Source organism: Lepidochelys kempii, chromosome 7, assembly GCF_965140285.1.
Source record: "Lepidochelys kempii isolate rLepKem1 chromosome 7, rLepKem1.hap1, whole genome shotgun sequence".
In the NCBI taxonomy this organism is placed as follows: domain Eukaryota; kingdom Metazoa; phylum Chordata; order Testudines; family Cheloniidae; genus Lepidochelys; species Lepidochelys kempii.
This window is the reverse complement of record NC_136386.1, coordinates 50,617,952-50,638,122: the sequence shown is the minus strand read 5'-3', so window position 1 is coordinate 50,638,122 and position 20,171 is coordinate 50,617,952. Positions and strand designations below refer to the sequence as shown.

General features: G+C 59.4%; 1 protein-coding gene across 5 annotated transcripts; it reads right to left on the bottom strand.

The window, feature by feature from the left end:
- Positions 1-1,444: 1,444 nt before the first annotated feature.
- On the bottom strand, positions 1,445-19,594 carry APEH (acylaminoacyl-peptide hydrolase). 5 transcript variants are annotated; one of them, XM_073352638.2, is made up of 22 exons: positions 19,477-19,594; positions 18,878-19,007; positions 17,772-17,962; positions 11,847-11,937; positions 11,210-11,285; positions 10,789-10,940; positions 10,314-10,451; positions 9,839-9,930; positions 9,358-9,398; positions 8,110-8,231; positions 7,504-7,564; positions 6,994-7,091; positions 6,790-6,841; positions 6,572-6,660; positions 5,862-6,000; positions 5,703-5,786; positions 4,240-4,320; positions 3,617-3,705; positions 3,107-3,297; positions 2,916-3,018; positions 2,058-2,164; positions 1,445-1,619 (listed from the first exon to the last, which is right to left on the bottom strand). In XM_073352638.2, exons 2-22 carry the CDS (start codon positions 18,905-18,907, stop codon positions 1,514-1,516), a joined length of 2,133 nt encoding a protein of 710 aa, XP_073208739.1. In that variant the 5' UTR covers positions 18,908-19,007; positions 19,477-19,594; the 3' UTR covers positions 1,445-1,513. The 5 variants fall into 5 exon arrangements, with proteins under 5 accessions (XP_073208739.1, XP_073208738.1, XP_073208741.1 ...); XM_073352637.2 differs by lacking the exon at positions 19,477-19,594 and adding an exon at positions 19,333-19,470 and having other exon boundaries at positions 17,772-17,898; XM_073352640.2 differs by lacking the exons at positions 10,314-10,451; positions 19,477-19,594 and adding an exon at positions 19,333-19,470 and having other exon boundaries at positions 17,772-17,898.
- Positions 19,595-20,171: the final 577 nt, after the last annotated feature.

The following is a 20,171-nucleotide window of genomic DNA, read 5'->3' as shown; positions in this document are numbered from 1 at the left end:
CCCTCAGCGTGAAACAGTTACACCTGCTTTGCCTGGGTTCAGCTTCCTGTCCTCGGCTCACATCAGGCCCTCCTGCACCAGAGCAATGAGCACAGGTATTGTCAGACTGGGATTGCCATGCCCCCTTTCCTGCCCATAGCCCAGGCCTCTCGGCTCCATCCGCTCCTGGTTCTCCATCTCCCATCACTCACCTGGGGCAGAGGACCCCCCTCCTGACTTTGCCCTTGGCCCCTCTCTTCGCTCTGGCGGTGAGTCTGGATCCACTTGCCCATCCTGCTGCCTGTTCATAGTGCCACCTCTCTGCTATGCCAACATCTGCATAGACCTGCTGCCCTTTATCTAGGGCCAGACAGTGGCTGAAGCTCAGGCTGGCCAGGAGCAAGCTGCTCTTTTTTTATGGACCCCACCCAGTGATACACAAAAGCCTTATAGTGACACTGCCTGTCCCCACTCTCCTCCCTGCCCAAACAGCTCCAGCTGACTCAGCCCAGCTGTGGTCCATGCACCAAGTATCCTGCCAATGAGGCAGCACTAGCTGCTGACAGCAGGGCTGGGGAAATCTTGCTTTCTGCTGTCACAAAGTGGAAATTTTCTGCAGTTTTTCTGATGCCTGTGCATGCATCAGTTTCCCTCTGGACTTCACATCCACAGGGCGGCACTGCAAAGGGGCTGAAATACCACTCTTGGGACAGAGCAGGAGTCATGAGCAGCAGGGTCAGTGAACTGCCTGGAGGACCTGGAAAGAAAATGGGAGCCCCAGGGATGGCACAATTAACTCCCAGCCCTGGGAGGCCGACAGGTGGGGCGTCTGAAGTCAGCCTGGCCCTGAGGGCACTGGCCCAAGATGTCAGGGGTAAGAGCCGACTCAGCAGCACTCACCTGGGGCAGAGCCAACACCTGCCTGCAGGGCACCATGGCTGGGTGAAGCTGTCTCAGCCTTAGCTGGTCCCGGTGAGTCAGAGATCCTGCTCTGACTGGACAAGGCTGCCGGGTGTCACTGCCAACACTGGCTGTGGGCTGGGAGGGTGAGGGTGAAAGTCTCCCCCAGGCTTCTGGCTCAGCAGAACAGGGTGGGCAGGCGGCGGTGAGAATGTGTGGCCTGCCCTGGCAGATGAGGGGGGGACCTTGGGTGCTGGCCACTGAGGGGTTCCTCCAGGGCTTGATCCTAGAGCAAGGGCTGTGAGGCACCCCACAAGGGGTAGGCTTACAGGATGGGCTGTTCGCAAGGTGCAGGTGGAGTGTAAAGCCAGCCAGCCAGGTGAGGGGAGAGCGAGTACTGGCACACCTCCCACCTTCCTCCCCCAGGGCCCTTCCCAGTTCTGCAGGAGGGGCGCTGGTGGCTCCTCCTCCCCCACCCTAGCCCCACAGCCTGCTAGTGAAGGGGGCCCCCCGCTGCAGTGGAGACCCATCCCCTCCCCCCAGGGGCACGCTACGCCCTCAGGGACACAAGATGAGCAGTGGGTTTATTGGATGCAGGTTACAGGGCTCGGGCAGAGGCGAAGCCCAGCCTCTGTCAGCATTGCAGGTGCTGGAGCAGCCAGAGCGCCATGTTCATAAAGCCATCGGCCTCAGCCTCGACGCCAGAGAGCGCATGGCTGTTCCTGGGGTACAGCAGCAGCCTGTGGAGAAGGAGAGGACTTGGTAAGGTACCCTGTAACCAGCTCTCCAGGACCCCCACACACATATACCTGGGCATGGACCAGGACCCCTTGCCACCTCTCCAGAGACCCCCCCACCCATCAAGAAATGCACCAGGACCCCCCACCTGCTCCCCCAGGACCCCTGCACCAGGACCATCCCAGCCATTTGGGATGTACCAACTCCTCGCAGCCATCTGAGCCTCCAGCCAGCTTCCCTCCTACAACTCCAGCTTCCCCCCGCCCCAGTGATCTGCTCCCTCCCTTGGTGCCAGCCTGTTCCATTGGTGATCCCAGCCCCACTGGCCTTGTTGCACCTGAGCACCCAACTTGTCCTCCCTCCCGCCCCAGCCATGGCCCCTGCACCAATCAGTTCTCTCCTCCCAGCTGATCCCCATGTCCTGCCCCCCGCAGGCTCACCGTGCAGGGACGCCCCTGGCCTTGAGAGCACGGTAGTACTCCAGCCCCTGTTTGGGGGGGACACGCCTGTCCTCTTCTCCCAGCATCAGAAGCACAGGTGCCCGGACCTGGGGGAAGAGCAGGGCAGAGATCTGGGTCCCACAGCCAGCACTAGGGGACCCACACCATAGAATAGAATATTAAGGTTGGAAGGGACCTCAGGAGGTCATTTAGTCAAACCCGCTGCTCAAAGCAGGACCGATCCCCAACTAAATGATCCCAGACAGGGCTTTGTCAAGCCTAACATTAAAAACCTCTAAGGAAGATGTGGCAAAATGGGACTGTTCTTAATGTTTCCTCTGAATACTGTAGGGGTGCCTCAATTTCTCTTATGCATTTCTTAAGGGAGTGTAATTGTTGCAGAGCAAAGGGCCAGGGTACATAAATGGCCGACTGTTTCCTGGCAACTGATGGCCTGGGCCCTTCCCCCTCTGCAAAGTGATAGCTAAAAGGTTGGAGAACAAAGGAATCAGGTGACCACCCCCCTGTGACGGGTTCCCCAGAATGCAGTCTAGAACTGTGGTACTGCTGACCCCGTCTTACCAACCTGGGTTCCCTCTCAAATTGTGATGCTGTGACAAACTGCAAACCTCTCCAGGTCCTGCACTCACACAACCATCCACAGGCAGGGACACACCTAGCTGAGTTACATGAATGCTTTTGTAAGCCACTCGTGATCCAACAACAGAGAGGCTCCAGCCAATTCCTCCCAGCTCCCCAACCTAGGATCCCGGGGCTGTACTGTCTTGCCCTGGTCAGAAGCTTGACCAGTCTCTGAGCAGGGGTTGGGGTCTATGAGCAGGGGGGTGGGGTCCATACCTGGGCGACGTACTGCATGGGTGACATGTGGAGCATCTCTGCCCAGTGGGAGGCATCCGGTAGGGTGTCGGGCGCATAGGGGAAGCCGGCCTCAGTCAGACACCTGCAGAGGAGACAGAGCCCGGCTCAGGGCAGGATCCAGGTTGCACCTGGTGCAGGGGGTGGGGAGGGTCTTAGCCCCAGGCACTCACCAGTCTGGGATGTCGGTGCTGCTGATCATGGAGGCCATGTTGATGACCGGGTTCCTTGCCACACAGGCCTGGTAGGTGCCTGGGTACTGACCGATGAGGTGGCAAGCGAGGAAGCCCCCATGTGAGCCACCCACTAGTGCCACACGCGCCGAGTCTAGGGGCTCCTCCTGCAGCACCCGCTCCACACAATACTGCAATGGGATGAGAGGGGCAGTGCCATGGGGCAGCCAGGGCACCAGGGCCTGAGACAGGGCAGCCTCAGGGCAGGGTGGGAAGCCAGGGCAGTCTCAAGGAGGGGGCAGCCAGGGCCTGGAAGGGATCGCCCAGGGAGGGGACAGGGGGGCAGGGCTGGGATGGGGCCAGGACCTGACAAGCTGGCTGAGCCCATCTCCCCCTACCAAGTCCCTGGGCGGAAGGTGCCCAGAGGGAGCAGCCTGGTCTCCTGGCTGTGGGTCACACACTGTCCCAGCCCCTGCAGGGCAGCTGGGGGGGGGAGGGGGAAGCCACTACCTGCACGTCTTTGACATCCTGGCAGCCCACGTGCCCGGGCAGGGAGGCGACGCTGTCCTGGCCAAAGCCCAGCGAACCGCGGTAATTCACTGTGGGAGAGAGTTCAGCATGATGGGAGAGTGCCTGACAGCCCCCCAGCAACAGGGGTTCACAAGGGTACAGGGTTGGCCTGCCACAGCTAGCCCCCTGCCATGCTCTGGGAGCAGGGTGCCGCCAGGAGACCCCACCCCTGGCCAAGGGGCACACAGCTGCAGGCCTGCAACCCAGGGTGAAGGGAAAGCAGCTGAGTACTGTGGGGCTGGGTTGGCCCGGGGACTGCGCCCTCCTGCTGGCTGTCCCAGGGATGCTGATGGTGCCCGGGCCCTGCCCTGAATGGCCATCCCCATGTTGGTGCTGCATTCTGGGAGCTCAGCCTCCCTGTGCCGTGGCCCAGATGTGCCCTCAGCCCTCTCCAGGGGCTCCAGGGCACCCTCAGAGTAAGCCTTGGCCCAGCAGTTCCTCCCCAGGGTGCCGTGCCCAGGGAGCTGGCAGGGGCCAAGCATGGCCAGGCCTAGGGAGCCCATAGCCACTTCACCAGGCTTTGGCTGCACCATGCCTGCTCCCGTGGCTCTGGCAGGACTCACCCAGGAGCACGGCGAAGCCGATCCTGCAGAGCACCGCGGGGTACAGCATCCAGCTGGCCGTGCAGACAGAGTGTGGGCCTCCTGCAAGGTGAGGGCAGAGGGGTGAGGGGCTGGACCATGGGGCAGAGTCCAGAGGGAAGGGGCTCATAGCATGTGTGTAGTGTAATTGTTGGGATGTGGTGTCTGGCAGGGACGGGGAGGAGCTGGGTGAGCAAAGTGATTGAGCTGCTAGGCTCCCCCAACACACGATTGCCTTGAACAGAGGCTTTCAGGGAAGCATGGACCAGGGGGCATCTGCTGGCCCCAATCACTCCCTGAATGGCGAATGAACGATACCGTTGGCACAAGGGATTGGTTGGGAACCGGGGACAAGACGCTCAACACAGTGACAGAGCTCTGGGGACCAGGGCAAAACTGGAAACAGAGGCCCCCCCAACCCTCCAAAACAATTACCATGGGGACAAAAGAGTAAAAGAAGAGGGAAGGGGCTGTGGGGTCGGAGGGCCCAGGCCTGTGGGGTGGCTATGATCCCTGTGTGGTGGCTGTGCGCCCCTTGGGGCTGAGGGGCCTAGGCCTTTGGGGTGGCTGTGCTCCCCGCGGGGCTGAGGGGTTTGGGGGCCTAGGCCCGTGGCATTGCTGTGCTCCCTGTGGGGCTGGGTAGACTCTGACCTGCATGCAGCTGGGGGACAGTTCTCGGTCCCACCTCTCCCTGAGCTCTGTCCCTGCCATGCAGGGAACGGCATCCCCACACTGACCCTGCTCCAGACTCAGCCCAGTGGGTGCTGCCAGGCCGCTGTGATGACGCCAGCAGTGCCGAGGGTGGGATCTGGGCCTGGGCAAGCAGGGACGTGGCTCCCTGCACTATCAATAGCAGGTGCCAAAGCCGAGTGAGGCTGCCACCCCATATGCCAGGCTGCAGAGCCTCACTCAGATCTGACCTGATCGCCCCTCATCTTCCTAGGGACTGATGCAAGCTGCCTAGGGAGGGACTCTCCATGGACATGACCACCAGGGCAGAACCTTGCCCCCAACCCAAACCCAGAGGGACCCGCCTGTCAGTGTCAGGCGCTGGTTGGGTTGGGGCCGCTCCCCTTCCCCTGCCATGGGGCTGGCATTGTGGCTGCTGGCGAATGCCCCCTTGCCTGGGGGGGTGGGGCATGTGCCTGGGAGTCAGAGTCCAGTGAAGGGGCAGTGGCCTGCAGCTGCCATGACAACCCCATGGGACAGGAGGGCAGCTGGCCCCACAGCAGGAGGGGAACAGCTGCAGATAGGCAGGCATGGGGAGCCCCAGGGCAAGGTGGCAGCACTGACAAGGGTCGGGGAGAGCCAGATCTGACAGCACAACACTCGGCTCTAGCTTCATAATTAGGCCTAATCAGACCTACACAGTCTGGGAGGGTGGGGGTCCCTGTGGTGGGGGGGCCGGGGGGAGAAGGGAGGGGCACGCCAGGCAGGGGTCTCACCATGGGGCATGACCACCAGGGGCAGCTTCCTCAGCCCTAGCCCCTTGCTGGGCTGCAGCAGGATGGCTTCGAAATCAATACCCTCTGCAAAGGAAGAGTGTGATGTCAGCGTCAGCGCCAGCCCCCAGAGCCCAGCCCCGCACCCCCGACGGCACTCACTGTACTGCGGATTCTCCTGATCCGGGGGGGGCTGCAGGGGCCGGATCACCCAGCTGATCTCCGGGATGGGGGTCACATCCTCCAGACATACCCAGTGCACCTGGGCCTCCCGCCCGGCCCCGGGGAGGAAGGCCACCTTCTGCCAGGGGAAAGAGCCCATCAGTGGCAGGCGCAGCATGCTCGGGGAGTGGGGGCATGACCCAAGGGGGGCCAGGATGCTCGGGCGGGGGCCTTTGCAGACATCTTCTGGCAGCATTTGGGGAGGAAATGGCTGCAGCTGGAATGGGGGCGTTGACAAGGAGAGACTGACAGCATTGACCGAATAGGCAACCTGCATGCAGCCCCAGTACCTGCAGTCCCTGCTAGTTCAGCCCTGGGCTCCACCCCACAGCTCTGCTGGTGCCCCTCACTCCTGCCCCACTGCCCCCTGCTAGCCCAGCCCTGGGCTCCACCCCCCAAGCTCTGCTGATGCCCCATACTCCTGTCCCACTGTCCCCTGCTAGCCTGGCCCTCGGCTCCATCACCCAGCTCTGCTGGTGCCCCTCACGCCTGCCCCACTGCTCCCTGCTAGCCCAGAGCCTGAGCAGGGTGATGCTTTGGGATGCTGGCTTGGGTATGGTGTGGATGCAGCCAGTAAATTTTTATTCCTGAGTCTGCGTGTGGGGTGAAAGGTCACGGCACAGTCTCCCTCCCCAGCCCATATCCCTTACCAGTGTTGGGGGGCAGCTGGGGGTCGAGAACCTGGCCACCAGGAGATCCCGGTCAATGGTGAGGAGAGACCAGCTGCCCAGGGGGGCGCCTGCAAAGGGACAGATGCCCGGGTCACGGTCTGGAGCTCACAGGAGGAGTCTGGGAGCAGCAGGGCTCCCAGCCCCTCCCACCAGGCATCCAGGGACACCGTGAGCAGAGCAGGCTGCCGGGTACTTACCCATCGTCAGGGAGGTCACGCTGCCACTCAGAGTCTCCACCACAAGCAGCTCCTAGGAGGACACCAAGAGCTTCGTCAGAGCCAGGTAGGGCCCAGCACGCCCCCAGCCCCTCTGCTCAGGGCTGGCCTGGGCCCCGGGCTCTGCATATGCCCGCAGGCAGCACAGCTGTGGGACTGCCCTGCCCCAGTCCCTGACCCCAGTACCTGCCGGCTGCGCTGAGCGGTGTCCAGCACGACTCTCTGGCTATCGGCTGCCCAGCACAGGCCAGGCAGTGCTGGGCAATAGATCCCTGTGAACGTTCCTGCAAGGAGAGGGCCCCAGGTTCAGCGCACTGCCCCCTGCACACCAGCCAGGCTGGCACAGGGCACTCGCACCAATGGCCAGCAACAGGGAACCAAGCTTCTCACGCAGCTCCTGTTCAGCCTCCTGCCCACACAGCTCTGCCAGTGCCCCTCACTCCCGACTCGCAGCCCCTGCTAGCCCAGCCCTGGGCTGCCCCCCAGCTCTGCCAGCGCCCCTCTCTCCTGATCCACAGCCCCCTGCCCCCCCCAGCTCTGCCAGCACCCCTCACTCCCAAAACGCAGCCCCTCCTGGTCCCAGCAGCTCTGGCCCCTCCTGAGCAGACAGCGCCAGATCCCTGGGTGTTCAGCCTGTCTCATCATCCCGCTGCCCAGCTCCTCCCTCGTCCCCAGTGAACCTGGCCGACTACTCACCCTGGCTGTGCCGGGACACGACATCCAGTGCGGTGGAGGTGACCTTCGTGTACCAGTCGTACTGCAAGAGACGGCCGCCTGGCACTCAGGGGCAGCAGCGTGGGGCTCTGTTCTGCAATGTTGCCCCTTCCCTTCTGGGGGATCCAGGGCAGGGCTGGTGGCTGCTCATGGGAAGGCCCAGCGTGCTGGGGAGCCTGACCTGGGTTAGCTAGACCCCAGCAGGCCTGTCCCAGCTCCCCCCGGGCACCCAAGGGAGCAGCAGCGCTGTGCCATAGGCACCTTCCGGTGCCTTATTGGGGGGATGATAGGTGTGACCCTGTGGGGAGCAGGGGGCACCAGCAGAGTGAGCAGGGCCAGGCCCAAGTGTCAGGGCGACATGCCCAGGGAAGAGGATTCTCGTTGTGCCGCTGCGTGCACAGACTTTCGGTTATGGCAGCACAGGCTGCTGAAGAAGCCGAAGCACCAGGCCTATGCAGTGCGACTGAAGGCTGGCTCCCAGCAGGAAGTGCCCCTGGAAGACATGGCCCACACGGCCTTGGCTGGGCCCCAGAGAGCCTGACACCCAACCCCTGGCATTGGCTCCCCAACCTGGTGGAACCCACTCACCACGCGAAGGCGGCTGCACTGCTGGTGGGGCCCGAGTGCGCTGTTCTCCAAGTACACAATGCGGCACTGGTCAGGGCTCAGGCGTGGGGACCACACAGCTTTAGTGTCGTCTGACAGCAGCTCTGCAGAGGGATGGAGAAGAGTGTGAGCACAGGCAGGATAGGGGGGCAATCATGGCGGAGGATGGGCAGGTGGGCAGGGCAGAGGTCAGGCTGGACAGGGGCAGGCCAGACGGGGGCATGGGGACATGCAGAACAGGGGACATACAGGCAGGACAGGGGCACATGGGCAGGACAGGGGGCACAGGCAGAGCAGGGGACCCGGGGGCAGGGCGCAGGCAGGATGAGGGGACGAGGCCAGGGCAGGGAGCACATGGGCAGAGCGTGGACTGCGGGCAGGATGGGGGCACATGGGCAGAACAAGGACCGTGGGCAGGGCAGCGGGCACAAGGGTAGGGCATGGCATGGGCAGACCGGGGGGCACATGGGCAGAGTGGGGACCACTGGCAGGGCAGGGGACATCCAGGCAGGGGGCAAGCATACAGGCAGGGAACAGGCAGGACAGGAGGCATACAGGCAGGGCGGAGACCGTGGGCAGGGCAGGGGGTATGCAGGTAGGGCAGGGGGTACGCGGGCAGGGCGCAGGCAGGATGAGGGCATGTGGGGAGAGCAGGGACCGCTGGTAGGACGTGGGAAGAATAGAGGCATGTGGGCAGAGCGGGGACCGCGGGCAGGGTGGGGTGTGGGTAGGGTGGGTGGCACACAGCCAGACCGGGGACCGTGGGCTGGGCAAGGGGCACACAGGCAGGGCAGGTGGAGAACGGGGGCACATGGGCAGAGTGGGGACTGTGGGTGGGGCAGGGGGCACATGGGCAGTGTGGGGCACGGGCTGAATGGGAGGCGCGCAGGCAGGGCGCAGGCAGGATGGGGTCACATGGGCGAGGCGGGGACCACTGGCAGGGCGGAGTGCGGGCAGGGCACAGCAGGACGGTGTTTCATGAGCATAGTGGGGACCCTGGACAGGGCAGGGGGCATGCAGGTAGGGCAAGGGGCACATGGACATACCCGCAGGTAGGATGGGGGTACATGGGCAGAATGGGGACCGTGAGAAGGGCAGGGGGCATGTGGGCAGGGCGCAGGCAGGACAGAGACATGTGGGCAGAACAGGGGCAGGGGGCACACAGGGAGGGCACAGGCAGGTAGGGGGCATGCGGGCAGGGCACTGGCTCAGAAAGCAGCAGCGACTCACCACACCTCGCTCCCATCAGGTCCACATAGAACAGCGCTGACCTGGGAACCAGAGGAGGGCAGCCGTCACTGCACGGGCCCCATAGCTTCCCCACAACTGCCCAACCCTCCTGCCCTACACCCGATAGGAGTGGCCAGCCCAGCCCCCACTCCTCCCCCTCCAGATGGCCCCTGCTCCCAGCTGGCAGATCGGAGCTGTGGCTCCTCAGGCTGAGTCTGGCAGCCCCAGCCCCACAACAGCCCCTCCCTTTGCAGTGGTCTCCTTCAGAGGAGGCTGCAGCAGATGCCCGCAAGCTGGGGCCAGCTCTCAGAGCAGGGCTGGGTCAGGCCCAGTCCGGCCTTCTGCCCTAGCAGAACAGCCCCAGCCCAAAGGTGCCTCAAAGGGCATTTCCCCGAGGGACATGGCTCCACACCTGGGAATGGGGAGGCCCCTCTCCCCAGCGCTCAGGAAGGGGCAGCTGGCAGCAGCACAGGGCACTCACCTGCGGTTGGTGCAGTGCCGCAGGCCCAGGCGGAAGGGCTCATGCCACCAGCCTATGAACACCACACCCGTGTCGCCAGGGGACCAGAAGGCCTGCAGGCAAAGTGGGAGAGCGCCAGTGAGCAAGAGGGGTGGGGAAAGAGAAGGTGGGAGGAGAACCTGGTGAGGGGGGAAGAGTGTCGGAGGGGGCGCAAGAGCAGCTAGAAACTCTCCCGCTCTGTTTAAGGGAATGAAGCAATGAGCAGTGCCCTCCCGAGATCCAAACCAGGGCCCCGTCCTACCGGCTGGCATCCTGGGGCACAGGTTCCCCTGCTGAGGCACATCAGCCCCTCATGGAAACTGGGTGACCTGTGGGTGCTGGCAGGGGCAGCTTGCATCAGAGGGAACAGGTAGAGAGGTGTTTGGGGGCTGTTTTGGGCTGCCAGCGGGTGCCAGTCAGGTACTGCCAGTGCCTGGCTCCCCACGCCTGCGCTGACCTGCCCAGGGGAGATGTGCTCCGGGATACCCTCCAGCACCGAGACATTGCCGCTCTCCACATCCAGTATGCACAGGGCTGGGATGCTCTTGCCCACCAGTGCCTCGCCCCAGTCGTCATGGTACACGAACTGCTCCCCCTGGAACACAGAGCCATGAGTGCCCCCTCCCCTGGGACACCCCCCAACTCTCCTGCTTTCTGGGGCAGGACAGCCCTGTGCCTCAGATACAGGGCAGATCTGGCTCTTTACATTGCCAGAGCCCACAGGAATGCCATCTCCTGCCCCACAGGCCCAGTGTGTGGGGGATGGGCAGGCTCAGCATCCACTAGGGAAGCATGGCACAGCACTCAGCAGCAGAGCTGGGAGTTCTGCTCAGGGCCCTAGCACCATGCCCGACTTTCTGACCAGTTGTGGGGGTGGGACGAATGGCCCACCCACAGCTCCAACTCGCGATCTCCAGCTGCGCCCCACACACCTTGACAGCCTTGTCTCGTCTCTCATCAGCACAGTTGCTGCTCAGCTCCGGGGTTCTGCTCTGGAAGAAGGACTCGGCCTTGGGCCGTTTCCTCTCAGCCACGTAGAGCAAGTGGGTCTCCGAGTGCGACCAGGACAGGCAGCCAAACTGATCTGGGGAAGTTTGATCAGACCCTGTTGGGCAGCATGGCCCAGTGCCCCCACCACAGGCCCTGGGGACCCCCTTCACCGACCCTACCCTCCCCCACCTGGCCAGACGGCTGCAGGGCCCCCTTCACCGCCCTCCGCACGCCCGGCCAGACGGCCACAGGGCCCCCTTGGCCACCCTCCCATCCCCATATCCTGCCCTGCCCCACCCCCTCCCCCAATTCCCTGCCAGCCAATGCAGGGAAAAAGGTGGATCCATAGGGACCCAGCCTCACCATCCTCATAGACATTGCCATGCTTCTCCAACACAGTCAGGTTGACGCTCTTCACTTTGCGATTTTGATCCCAGATCTGGAGGAACAAAAACATCAGGGGCCAGGCCCCAGGACTGTGGGGCCACAGGGCAGGTGGCAGGGGAATGGCAGCACAGGGCGGGGGGAACAGGTGACTGTGGTGGGTATTGCTGGCAACAGCTGCCAGCTGGGGTGGTAGTTTGCCTGGCTGCAGAGTGGGCAGCAGGGCCCCACCTTGCATGGGCTCGCTCCACCCATGAAGAGAAGGAGTGGGCTGGCCATGGCTCTGTCCATCCTGCCCCACACCAGCCCAGGATCCCACGAGGCTGGGCCCCAGTGTGCCATGAGCAATGCCTGGTAAACGCTGAGGGGAGAGCCACAAAGATTCCCACCCTAGTGGCCTGCTGGAACTACAGAGAACGGATCCCTCCACCCCAAAGCCAGGCCTGAGGAGGGGCCGTCAGCAGCAGGGGCTGGCAGGGGCCCCTTCCTTGAGTCCTGAGCACGGTCAGGCCAGGAAGGAACCTCGGCCCCAGACAGCAAGAATGCTGAGGGCTGCCCTCACTCTGCCCAGGGCTTTTCCCACAGTGTTAGTGGGCCCAGCCTCATATCGACTCACCTCAAGAAACTGCTTCTCCTCGCCTTTGCCAGGGCTGGCTTTCCGCAAGACGGCCTTAAGTGCCCCGCTGGGAGACTCCCTGCTCAGAAGCCTGCAGGGGGAGACAGGCTGGAGTGGGCCTGGGGGCATGGCATGGCCTGGGGACAGGAGAGGCATGGCCAGGGCTCAGGGAGTCCATAGGATCCTGGACCCACGTGCTAACTCACCCCACAGGGGTGTTGGGAGAGGTGGAGTTGGGGCCTGTTGTGATAACGGGGTCTGCAATTGAGCCTATGAGCTCAGTCGTGCAAGAGAGTGAACATTCCCAAGCTGTCACAGTGACCTGTTATCCAAAACGGAACAAGAAAATATGTACAAAGGTCCCCAAAGGACTGGGTGTTCCGGCCACACCTGGTAACCACGAGAAGGTGGGGACCAGAAATCAGTGGACCAAACCTGGAGTCGGAAATTTGGCCTAATTGGTGGTCAATGGGCTATTCCACCCCTCTGCCTTTGGAGGCTGGAAAACAAACAGATTTGGGGGGAAATGAGGTGTCATTAGAGGTTCTGGAACACATTGATAATCTAAACAGTAATAAGTCACCAGGACCAGATGGTATTCACCCAAGAGTTCTGAAGGAACTTAAATGTGAAATTGCAGGATTACTAACTGTAGTCTGTAACCTATAATTTAAATCAGCTTCTGTACCAAATGACTGGAGGATAGCTAATGTGATGCCAATTTTTAAAAAGGGCTCCAGAGGTGAACCTGGCAATTACAGGCTGGTAAGCCTCACCTCAGTACCAGGCAAACTGGTTGAAACTAGAGTAAAGAACAAAATTGTCAGACACATAGATTAACATAAGTTGTTGGGGAATAGTCAACATGGTTTTTGTAAAGGGAAATCATGCCTCACCAATCTACTAGAATTCTTTGAGGGGGTCAACAAGCATGTGGACAAGGGGGATCCAGTGGATATAGTGTATTTAGATTTTCAGAAAGCCTTTGACAAGGTCCCTCACCAAAGGCTATTAAGCAAAGTAAGCAGTCATGGGATAAGAGGAAAGGTCTCATGGGTTGGTAACTGGTTAAAAGATAGGAAACAAAAGGTAGGAATAAATGGTCAGTTTTCAGAATGGAGAGAGGTAAACAGTGGTATCCCCCAGGGGTCTGTACTGGCTCCAGTCCTATTCAACATATTCATAAATGTTCTGGGAAAAGGGGTAAACAGTGAGCTGGCAAAATTTGCAGATGATACAAAACTACTCAAGATAGTTAGGTCCCAGACAGACTGTGAAGAGCTACAAAAGGATCATAGAATCATAGAATATCAGGGTTGGAAGGGACCCCAGAAGGTCATCTAGTCCAACCCCCTGCTCAAAGCAGGACCAATTCCCAGTTAAATCATCCCAGCCAGGGCTTTGTCAAGCCTGACCTTAAAAACCTCTAAGGAAGGAGATTCTACCACCTCCCTAGGTAACGCATTCCAGTGTTTCACCACCCTCTTAGTGAAAAAGTTTTTCCTAATATCCAATCTAAACCTCCCCCACTGCAACTTGAGACCATTACTCCTCGTTCTGTCATCTGCTACCATTGAGAACAGTCTAGAGCCATCCTCTTTGGAACCCCCTTTCAGGTAGTTGAAAGCAGCTATCAAATCCCCCCTCATTCTTCTCTTCTGCACGCTAAACAATCCCAGCTCCCTCAGCCTCTCCTCATAACTCATGTGTTCCAGTCCCCTAATCATTTTTGTTGCCCTTCGCTGGACTCTCTCCAATTTATCCACATCCTTCTTGAAGTGTGGGGCCCAAAACTGGACACAGTACTCCAGATGAGGCCTCACCAATGTCGAATAGAGGGGAACGATCACGTCCCTCGATCTGCTCGCTATGCCCCTACTTATACATCCCAAAATGCCATTGGCCTTCTTGGCAACAAGGGCACACTGCTGACTCATATCCAGCTTCAGGATCTCTCCGAACTGGGTGACTGGGCAACAAAATGGCAGATAGCATCAGAAGGGTAGCCATGTTAGTCTGTATCCACAAAAACAACGAGGAGTCTGGTGGCACCTTAAAGACTAACAGATTTATTTGGGCATAAGCTTTCATGGGTAAAAAACCCACTTCTTTAGATGCATGGAGTGAAAATTGTAGGCATAAATATACATTGGCACATGAAGAGAAAGAAGTTACCTTACATGTGGAGAACCAGTTTTGAAAGCCAATTCAGTCAGGGTGGATGTGGTCCACTCCCAATAATTGATGAGGAGGTGTCAATACCAAGAGAGGGAAAATTGCTTTTGCAGTGAGCCAGCCACTCCTAGTCGCTATTCAAGCCCAAATTAATGGTGTTAAGTTTTGAACTGTAGCTCTGCAATTTCTCTTTGAAGTCTGTTTTTGAAGTTTTTTTGTTGAAGAATGGCTACTTTTAAATCTGTTGAGGGAGACTGAAGTGTTCTCCTACTGGCTTTTGTATGTTACCATTCCTGATGACTGATTAGTGTCCATTTATCCTTTTACGTAGAGACTGTCTCCGGGTTGGCCAACGTACATGGCAGAGGGGCATTGCTGGCACATATCACATTAGTAGATGTGTAGGTGAATGAGCCCCTGATGGCGTCGCTAGAATAGATATGGGGACAGAGATGGCAATGGGGTTTCTTACAGTGATTGGTTCCTGGGTTAGTGTTTCTGTGGTGTGGTATGTAGTTGCTGGTTAGTATTTGCTTCAGGTTGGGGAGCTGTTTGTAAGCAAGGATTGGCCTACCTCCCAAGGCCTGTGAGAGTGGCAGATCGTTTTCCAGGATAGGTTGTAGATCGTTGATGATGTGCTGGAGAGGTTTTAGCCAGGGGCTGTACGTGATGGACAGTGGTGTTATTTTCTTTGTTGGGCCTGTCCTGTAGTAGGTGACTTCTGGGTACCTGTCTCGCTCTGTCAATCTGTTTCCTCACTTCCCCAGGTGGGTATTGTAGTTTTAAGAATGCTTGATAGAGATCTTGTAGGTGTTTGTCTCTGTCTGAGGGATTGGAATAAATGTGGTTGTATCTTAGGGCTTGGCTGCGTAGACAATGGATTGTGTGATGTGTCCTGGATAGAAGCTGGAGGCATGTAGGTAAGTATAGTGGTCAGTAGGTTTCCGGCATAGGGTGGTGTTTATGTGACCATCACTTATTTTCACTTTAGTGTCCAGGAAGTGGCTCTCTTGTGCAGACTGGTCCAGGCTGAGGTTGATGGTGGGGTGGAAATTGTTGAAATCCATGTGGAATTCTTCAAGGGCCTCCTTCCCATGGATCCTATGATGAAAATGTCATCAATGTAGCATAAGTAGAGGAGGGGTGCTAGGAGATGATAGCTGAGGAACTCCCTTCTCTTCATGTGCCAATATTTATTTATGCCTGTATCTGCAATTTTCACTTCATGCATCTGGAGAAGTGGTTTTTTACCCACGAAAGCTTATGACCAAATAAATCTATTAGTCTTTAAGGTGCCACCAGACTCCTCATTGTTAAAATGGCAGATGAAATTCAATTATGATAAATGCAAAGTAACGCATACTGGAAAACATAACCCCAACTATACATATAAAATGAGGAGTCTAAATTAGCTGTTACCACTCAAGAAAGAGATCTTCAAGTCATTGTGGATAGTTCTCTGAAAACATCCACACAATGTGCAGCGGCAGTCAAAAAAGCTAACAGAATCAAGGGAATCATTAAGAAAGGGATAGATAATAAAATGGAAAATATAATATTGCCTCTATATAAATCCATGGTACACCTACATCTTGAATACTGCGTGCAGATGTGGTCGCCACATCTCAAAAAAGATATATTGGAATTGGAAAAGGTTCAGAAAAGAGCAACAAAAATGATTAGGGGTATGGAACAACTGCCGTATGAGGAGATTAATCAAACTGGCACTTTCCAGCTTGGAAAAAAAGACGACTAAGGGGGGATATGATAGAGGTCTATAGAATCATGACTGGTATGGAGAAAGTAAATAAAGTTTAATTTACTCCTTCCCATAACACAAGAACTAGGAGCCACCAAATGAAATTAATAGGTAGCAGGTTGAAAACAAACAAAAGGAAGTATTTTTTTACACAACGCACAGTGAGTCTGTGGAACTCCTTGCCAGAGGATGTTGTGAAGGCCAAGACTATGACAGGGTTCAAAAGAGAACTAGATAAATCCATGGAGGATAGGTCCATCAATGGCTATTGGCCAGGATGGATGAGCAGTGATGGTGTCCCTAGACTGTTTGCCAGAAGCTGGGAATGGGTGACAGGGCAATCACTTGATGATTATCTGTTCTGTTTATTCCCTCTGCGGCACCTGGCACTGGCCACTGTGGGAAGACAGGATACTGGATTAGAAGAACCTTTGGTCTGACCCAGTATGTCCATTCTTATGTTCTTATGAAATTAGCCAGAGCAGCAACTGTCTGGCGACAACAACTGCAGTGAGCTTCACCATCGTGGCTGGGTCTCCTTGGAACCTCCTGCTCCTGCGAGCTGCCCTGACCAGACCAGGCCAGGCCAAAGAGAGGGGTCCAAAGGCCAGCACCACTTCCATTGGCTTCGGCTGAATTGCAACCCCAGCTGGGACGTGAGACTTTCCCCCCCTCTCTCATTCCCCCTTGCGGCCTTTGCCCTCTCCACCTTTTTTCTCTTTCCTAGCCTTCTCTGTTTTCTTCCTAATTATTAAGAGTGTGGCTGAGCTGGCCACGCCTGCATACTTTGCAACACCACTGTAAGCCTGTAACTGAGCTAAAAGCACTACGCCAAACCGCCTCTTGCTAGTACGAGTTTGCCAGCTCTTGGGCATGGGCTGGGGCTGGGTTTCTCCAGCAGTGAGGTTGCAATGAAGTCAGCCCCAGAGACAGATGCTGAATCTCTCTTTTTGTTGTTCTTTTCCGCTCTATCTTTGGTGCGTTGGGCTTGTTGTCTTCTTAGCAAACAGGATCAGACTTGAGCAGTAGCAGTTACCCCAGTCCATCTCAACTCACTGCTTCTCTTTTCCCCAAACAGTTATTTACCAGCTATAACCCTGTCTACGAGACTGTCTGGCACGAGGAGCCCTCTCCTGCCAAAGGGAAAGGGAACATGGGGTGTTATTACGATGAAAGCCTGACTCAATCCCTTCCATTTCAAAAGCTTCAACTGTTTCCCTTCCTTTCTGGATGTTCAGTACAAGTTAAAGGGGTGTTTGCTGGGCTGTTTGCCCTGGGGCTATGCAAGCTGAGGTCTCCAGATCCTAAAGCCCAGGCCACGGTTAACACAGTTTATTGTTGGCCAGGGACTGGGTCATGTGAACCCTCTGTCTCCTGTATCCCGTCTAAACACACACCAGGACACAGCACAATGGAGAAGTGCTCCCAGCAGGCGCAGCAAAAGGCAGGGACAACAGGTTTGGCACATGGGGTTCCCCATTGCAAAGCTGGAGAAGCAGCAGGGGGCTAGAGGTGGCCCAGATACCTCCTCCAGGGGGTGGGAACAGGTGCAGCCAAGAGCCCCGCCCTCTGCTAATGGCCTTTTGCAGGCAACTGAGCCTGGAGCCCCCCAAGGACACAGAGGAGGGGACAGGGCAATGTAATGGCAGACTCTGCCTCCCCAACCAGTAGCCTGGGAGCTAGGGGCAATTCAGGGCTAGACATAAGGCCCCCAGGACATCCTCATCCCCGCACTCTGAGCAGGGGGCCTCTGCCAGGTGCAGAGCCACACTCTGGCTCTGTCCCTCCTGCTGGAGTCCCCAGCACCAGGGCAGGTGGCAACACAGCCCAAGCTCTTCCCCAGCTGCCCACATCCCATGGCAGGGCAGCCCCCACCTCCTGCCAACCACGCCCACATTGGGCAGCCAGCCAGGTCAGGCTCTAGCAGAGCTGTGGGGGTGGCGATGGGCACATGGTGGGTGCTGGCAAAGGCACAGGGCGGAGACACTCACTCTCCCTTGATCTCACTGCAGGTGCCCGAGGGGCCCGAGTACACAATGGCCTGGCTGTCATGGAAGATGAGATACTGGCGGCAGAACTTCACGCTCTCGGCTCTCTCCAGGTCCTGCTGAGACCACTCTGGAAGGAGAGGGCAGTCAGCTGCTGCCTGCCCCGGACCGGCACTGCTCCCCTCTCCTTTGGCCTTAGAGCAAAGATACCACATGGGATGGCCTGTGTGCAGAGCAGGGCACCTTGCCTGCCTGCACTCCTGGCACTTTCTATGCTACCTGCAAGCAGGCTGGGCTTGTGGCTAAGGCAGCAACTTAGGGCTCAGGAGATCTGGGCTCAACCCCAGCTCTGTGTGATCGTGGCCCAGCCCCTTATGGCTTGATGGTCAAGTGCACTTAGCACTTTGCAGCTGGGACGGGGGACATCTCTGAAAATCAGCTGTCACTGTCTGGGCCTCAGCTCCCCAGCTGGCACATGGGGACAGCAGTCAAGCTTCTGTCCCAGGAAGCTGGGGCCAGCCCTATCTGGGCACACTTCTCCCACCCCTCCAGTTGGAGAAAGGGAGCAAGTCACATGGCAATGGGCAGGTCCCAAGGCTCAGTCAGGCCTCTGAGTGGACAGAAGACAGAAGTCTGGAGAGCCGGGAGCAGTGGCTCAGGAAGCAGGGCTGGTCAGGTTAGGGAAGCCACGCGGAGGGCCGCGGAACCCTTAACTGGGGAAGGTCAGGACTGGAGGTGCTGTGGGATGCTGCTGTGACATGTGGAGCGAGCTGCAGGGATGGGAGGGCTGAGCCCAAGCCCAGGGAGCCTACCCAGGGGGTGGCATGCTGATCCGATGGGACCCAACAGCCACAAATCCCTTCACACATGTGAAGAGCCCCAAGCAGGGTCTTGGGGTGCTTTCCTCTGAGACTGACTCTTGGCAAGCAGACAGCCTGGGCCCATTGCCTCACCTCAGAGATGGGGAACTGGGGGGCCTCCCATGGCAAGGCCGAACCAAAGCTAGGAACAATGCAGCTGCCCTCTGCCCTCGGGGCCCCTCTGCCCTCCGCTCTCCCCGCACTGGGGCAGAGGGGCTTGGAACGCGCAGGGCGCAACAGAGTCGGTACCTGTATAGACATTGCAGTATTTGCCCCCATACTGAGTGGTGACCTCGGGCCCGATACAGGCACTGCAGAGCGAGGGGCACTGGCTGAGCTCGCGGTACAGCGCCGCTATCTCTTCCGGGCTCCTCAGCACCTGCGCAGGAAGGGCCCGTCAGCACAGGCAGGCTGGCAGTGGGCACCGAGTCGGGCACCGCGCAGCGGGGCAGGGAAGGACCAGGGCAGCGGGGAGCTCGCGGGCACGGAGGGCTGGGCGCAGAGCTCGGCACACCGCGGGCACGGACGCGGGTTCAGGGACGGGGAACGCAGCCTGGGGGCTGTGCGTGGGGGAAGGGGTCGTGGCCCTGTGGGTCACACAGAGGTCACGGCGGGGGGTGGAGCTTTCACCCGCAGTCCCTGCCCTGCCAACCAAGGCCCCTCCCGCGGGACTCTGCGGGAAGGCGGTGGACCCAGCCCCTCACCGGCGACTCCATGTCGCTGACGCTGCTCCGAACGCTGGGGATCCTGACGCGGCACTTCCGGCCCGGAGGACGGGGCCCCTACTGGCCAGGGTCCGGGCCGGCCCCGAGAGCGCTGCGCGCGCAGGGCGGGTGTGTCCCCGCTACCTGTCAACAGCGAGAGCGTGCGCCGGCCCCGCGCGGGGGCATCGGGCCAGACGTGGCGATGAACGGAACGCGGCCCCCCTTCGGAGCCCGGAGACCAGCCTGGGGGGTCGGCTAGGCACTGGAGGCAGGGCCGGGGGCGGGGCGGGGCGCTGCGCTGGCTGGGGGCAGAGCTGGAGGTGGGGCCGGGCTGGAGGAGACGGGGGGCGGGGCACGGCACCTGCGGGGACGGGGCTGGTGTTGGTGGGGCCGGGCTGGAGGAGACAGGGCGGGGCGGGGCACCTGCGGGGACGGGGCTGGTGTTGGTGGGGTGCTGGCTGGGGGCAGAGCTGGGGGGGGTGGGGCCGGGCTGGAGGAGACAGGGTGGGGCGGGGTGGGGCGCTCTGGGGGACGGGGCTGGTGTTGGTGGGGTGCTGGCTGGGGGCAGAGCTGGGGGGGGTGGGGCCGGGCTGGAGGAGACAGGGTGGGGCGGGGTGGGGCGCTCTGGGGGACGGGGCTGGTGTTGGTGGGATGCTGGCTGGGGGCAGAGCTGGGGGGGGGGGTGGGGCCGGGCTGGAGGAGACAGGGTGGGGCGGGGTGGGGCGCTCTGGGGGACGGGGCTGGTGTTGGTGGGATGCTGGCTGGGGGCAGAGCTGGGGGGGGTGGGGCCGGGCTGGAGGAGACAGGGTGGGGCGGGGTGGGGCGCTCTGGGGGACGGG

Excerpts from the sequence above, each read along its gene's own strand:
- APEH (XM_073352637.2), bottom strand. Across the intron at positions 9,399-9,838 it reads CGGCACTGCACCAACCGCAG|GTCAGCGCTGTTCTATGTGG; the intron begins GTGAGTGCCCTG and ends TCTGGTTCCCAG. Across the intron at positions 3,706-4,239 it reads CGGCTTCGCCGTGCTCCTGG|TGAATTACCGCGGTTCGCTG; the intron begins GTGAGTCCTGCC and ends TCTCTCCCACAG.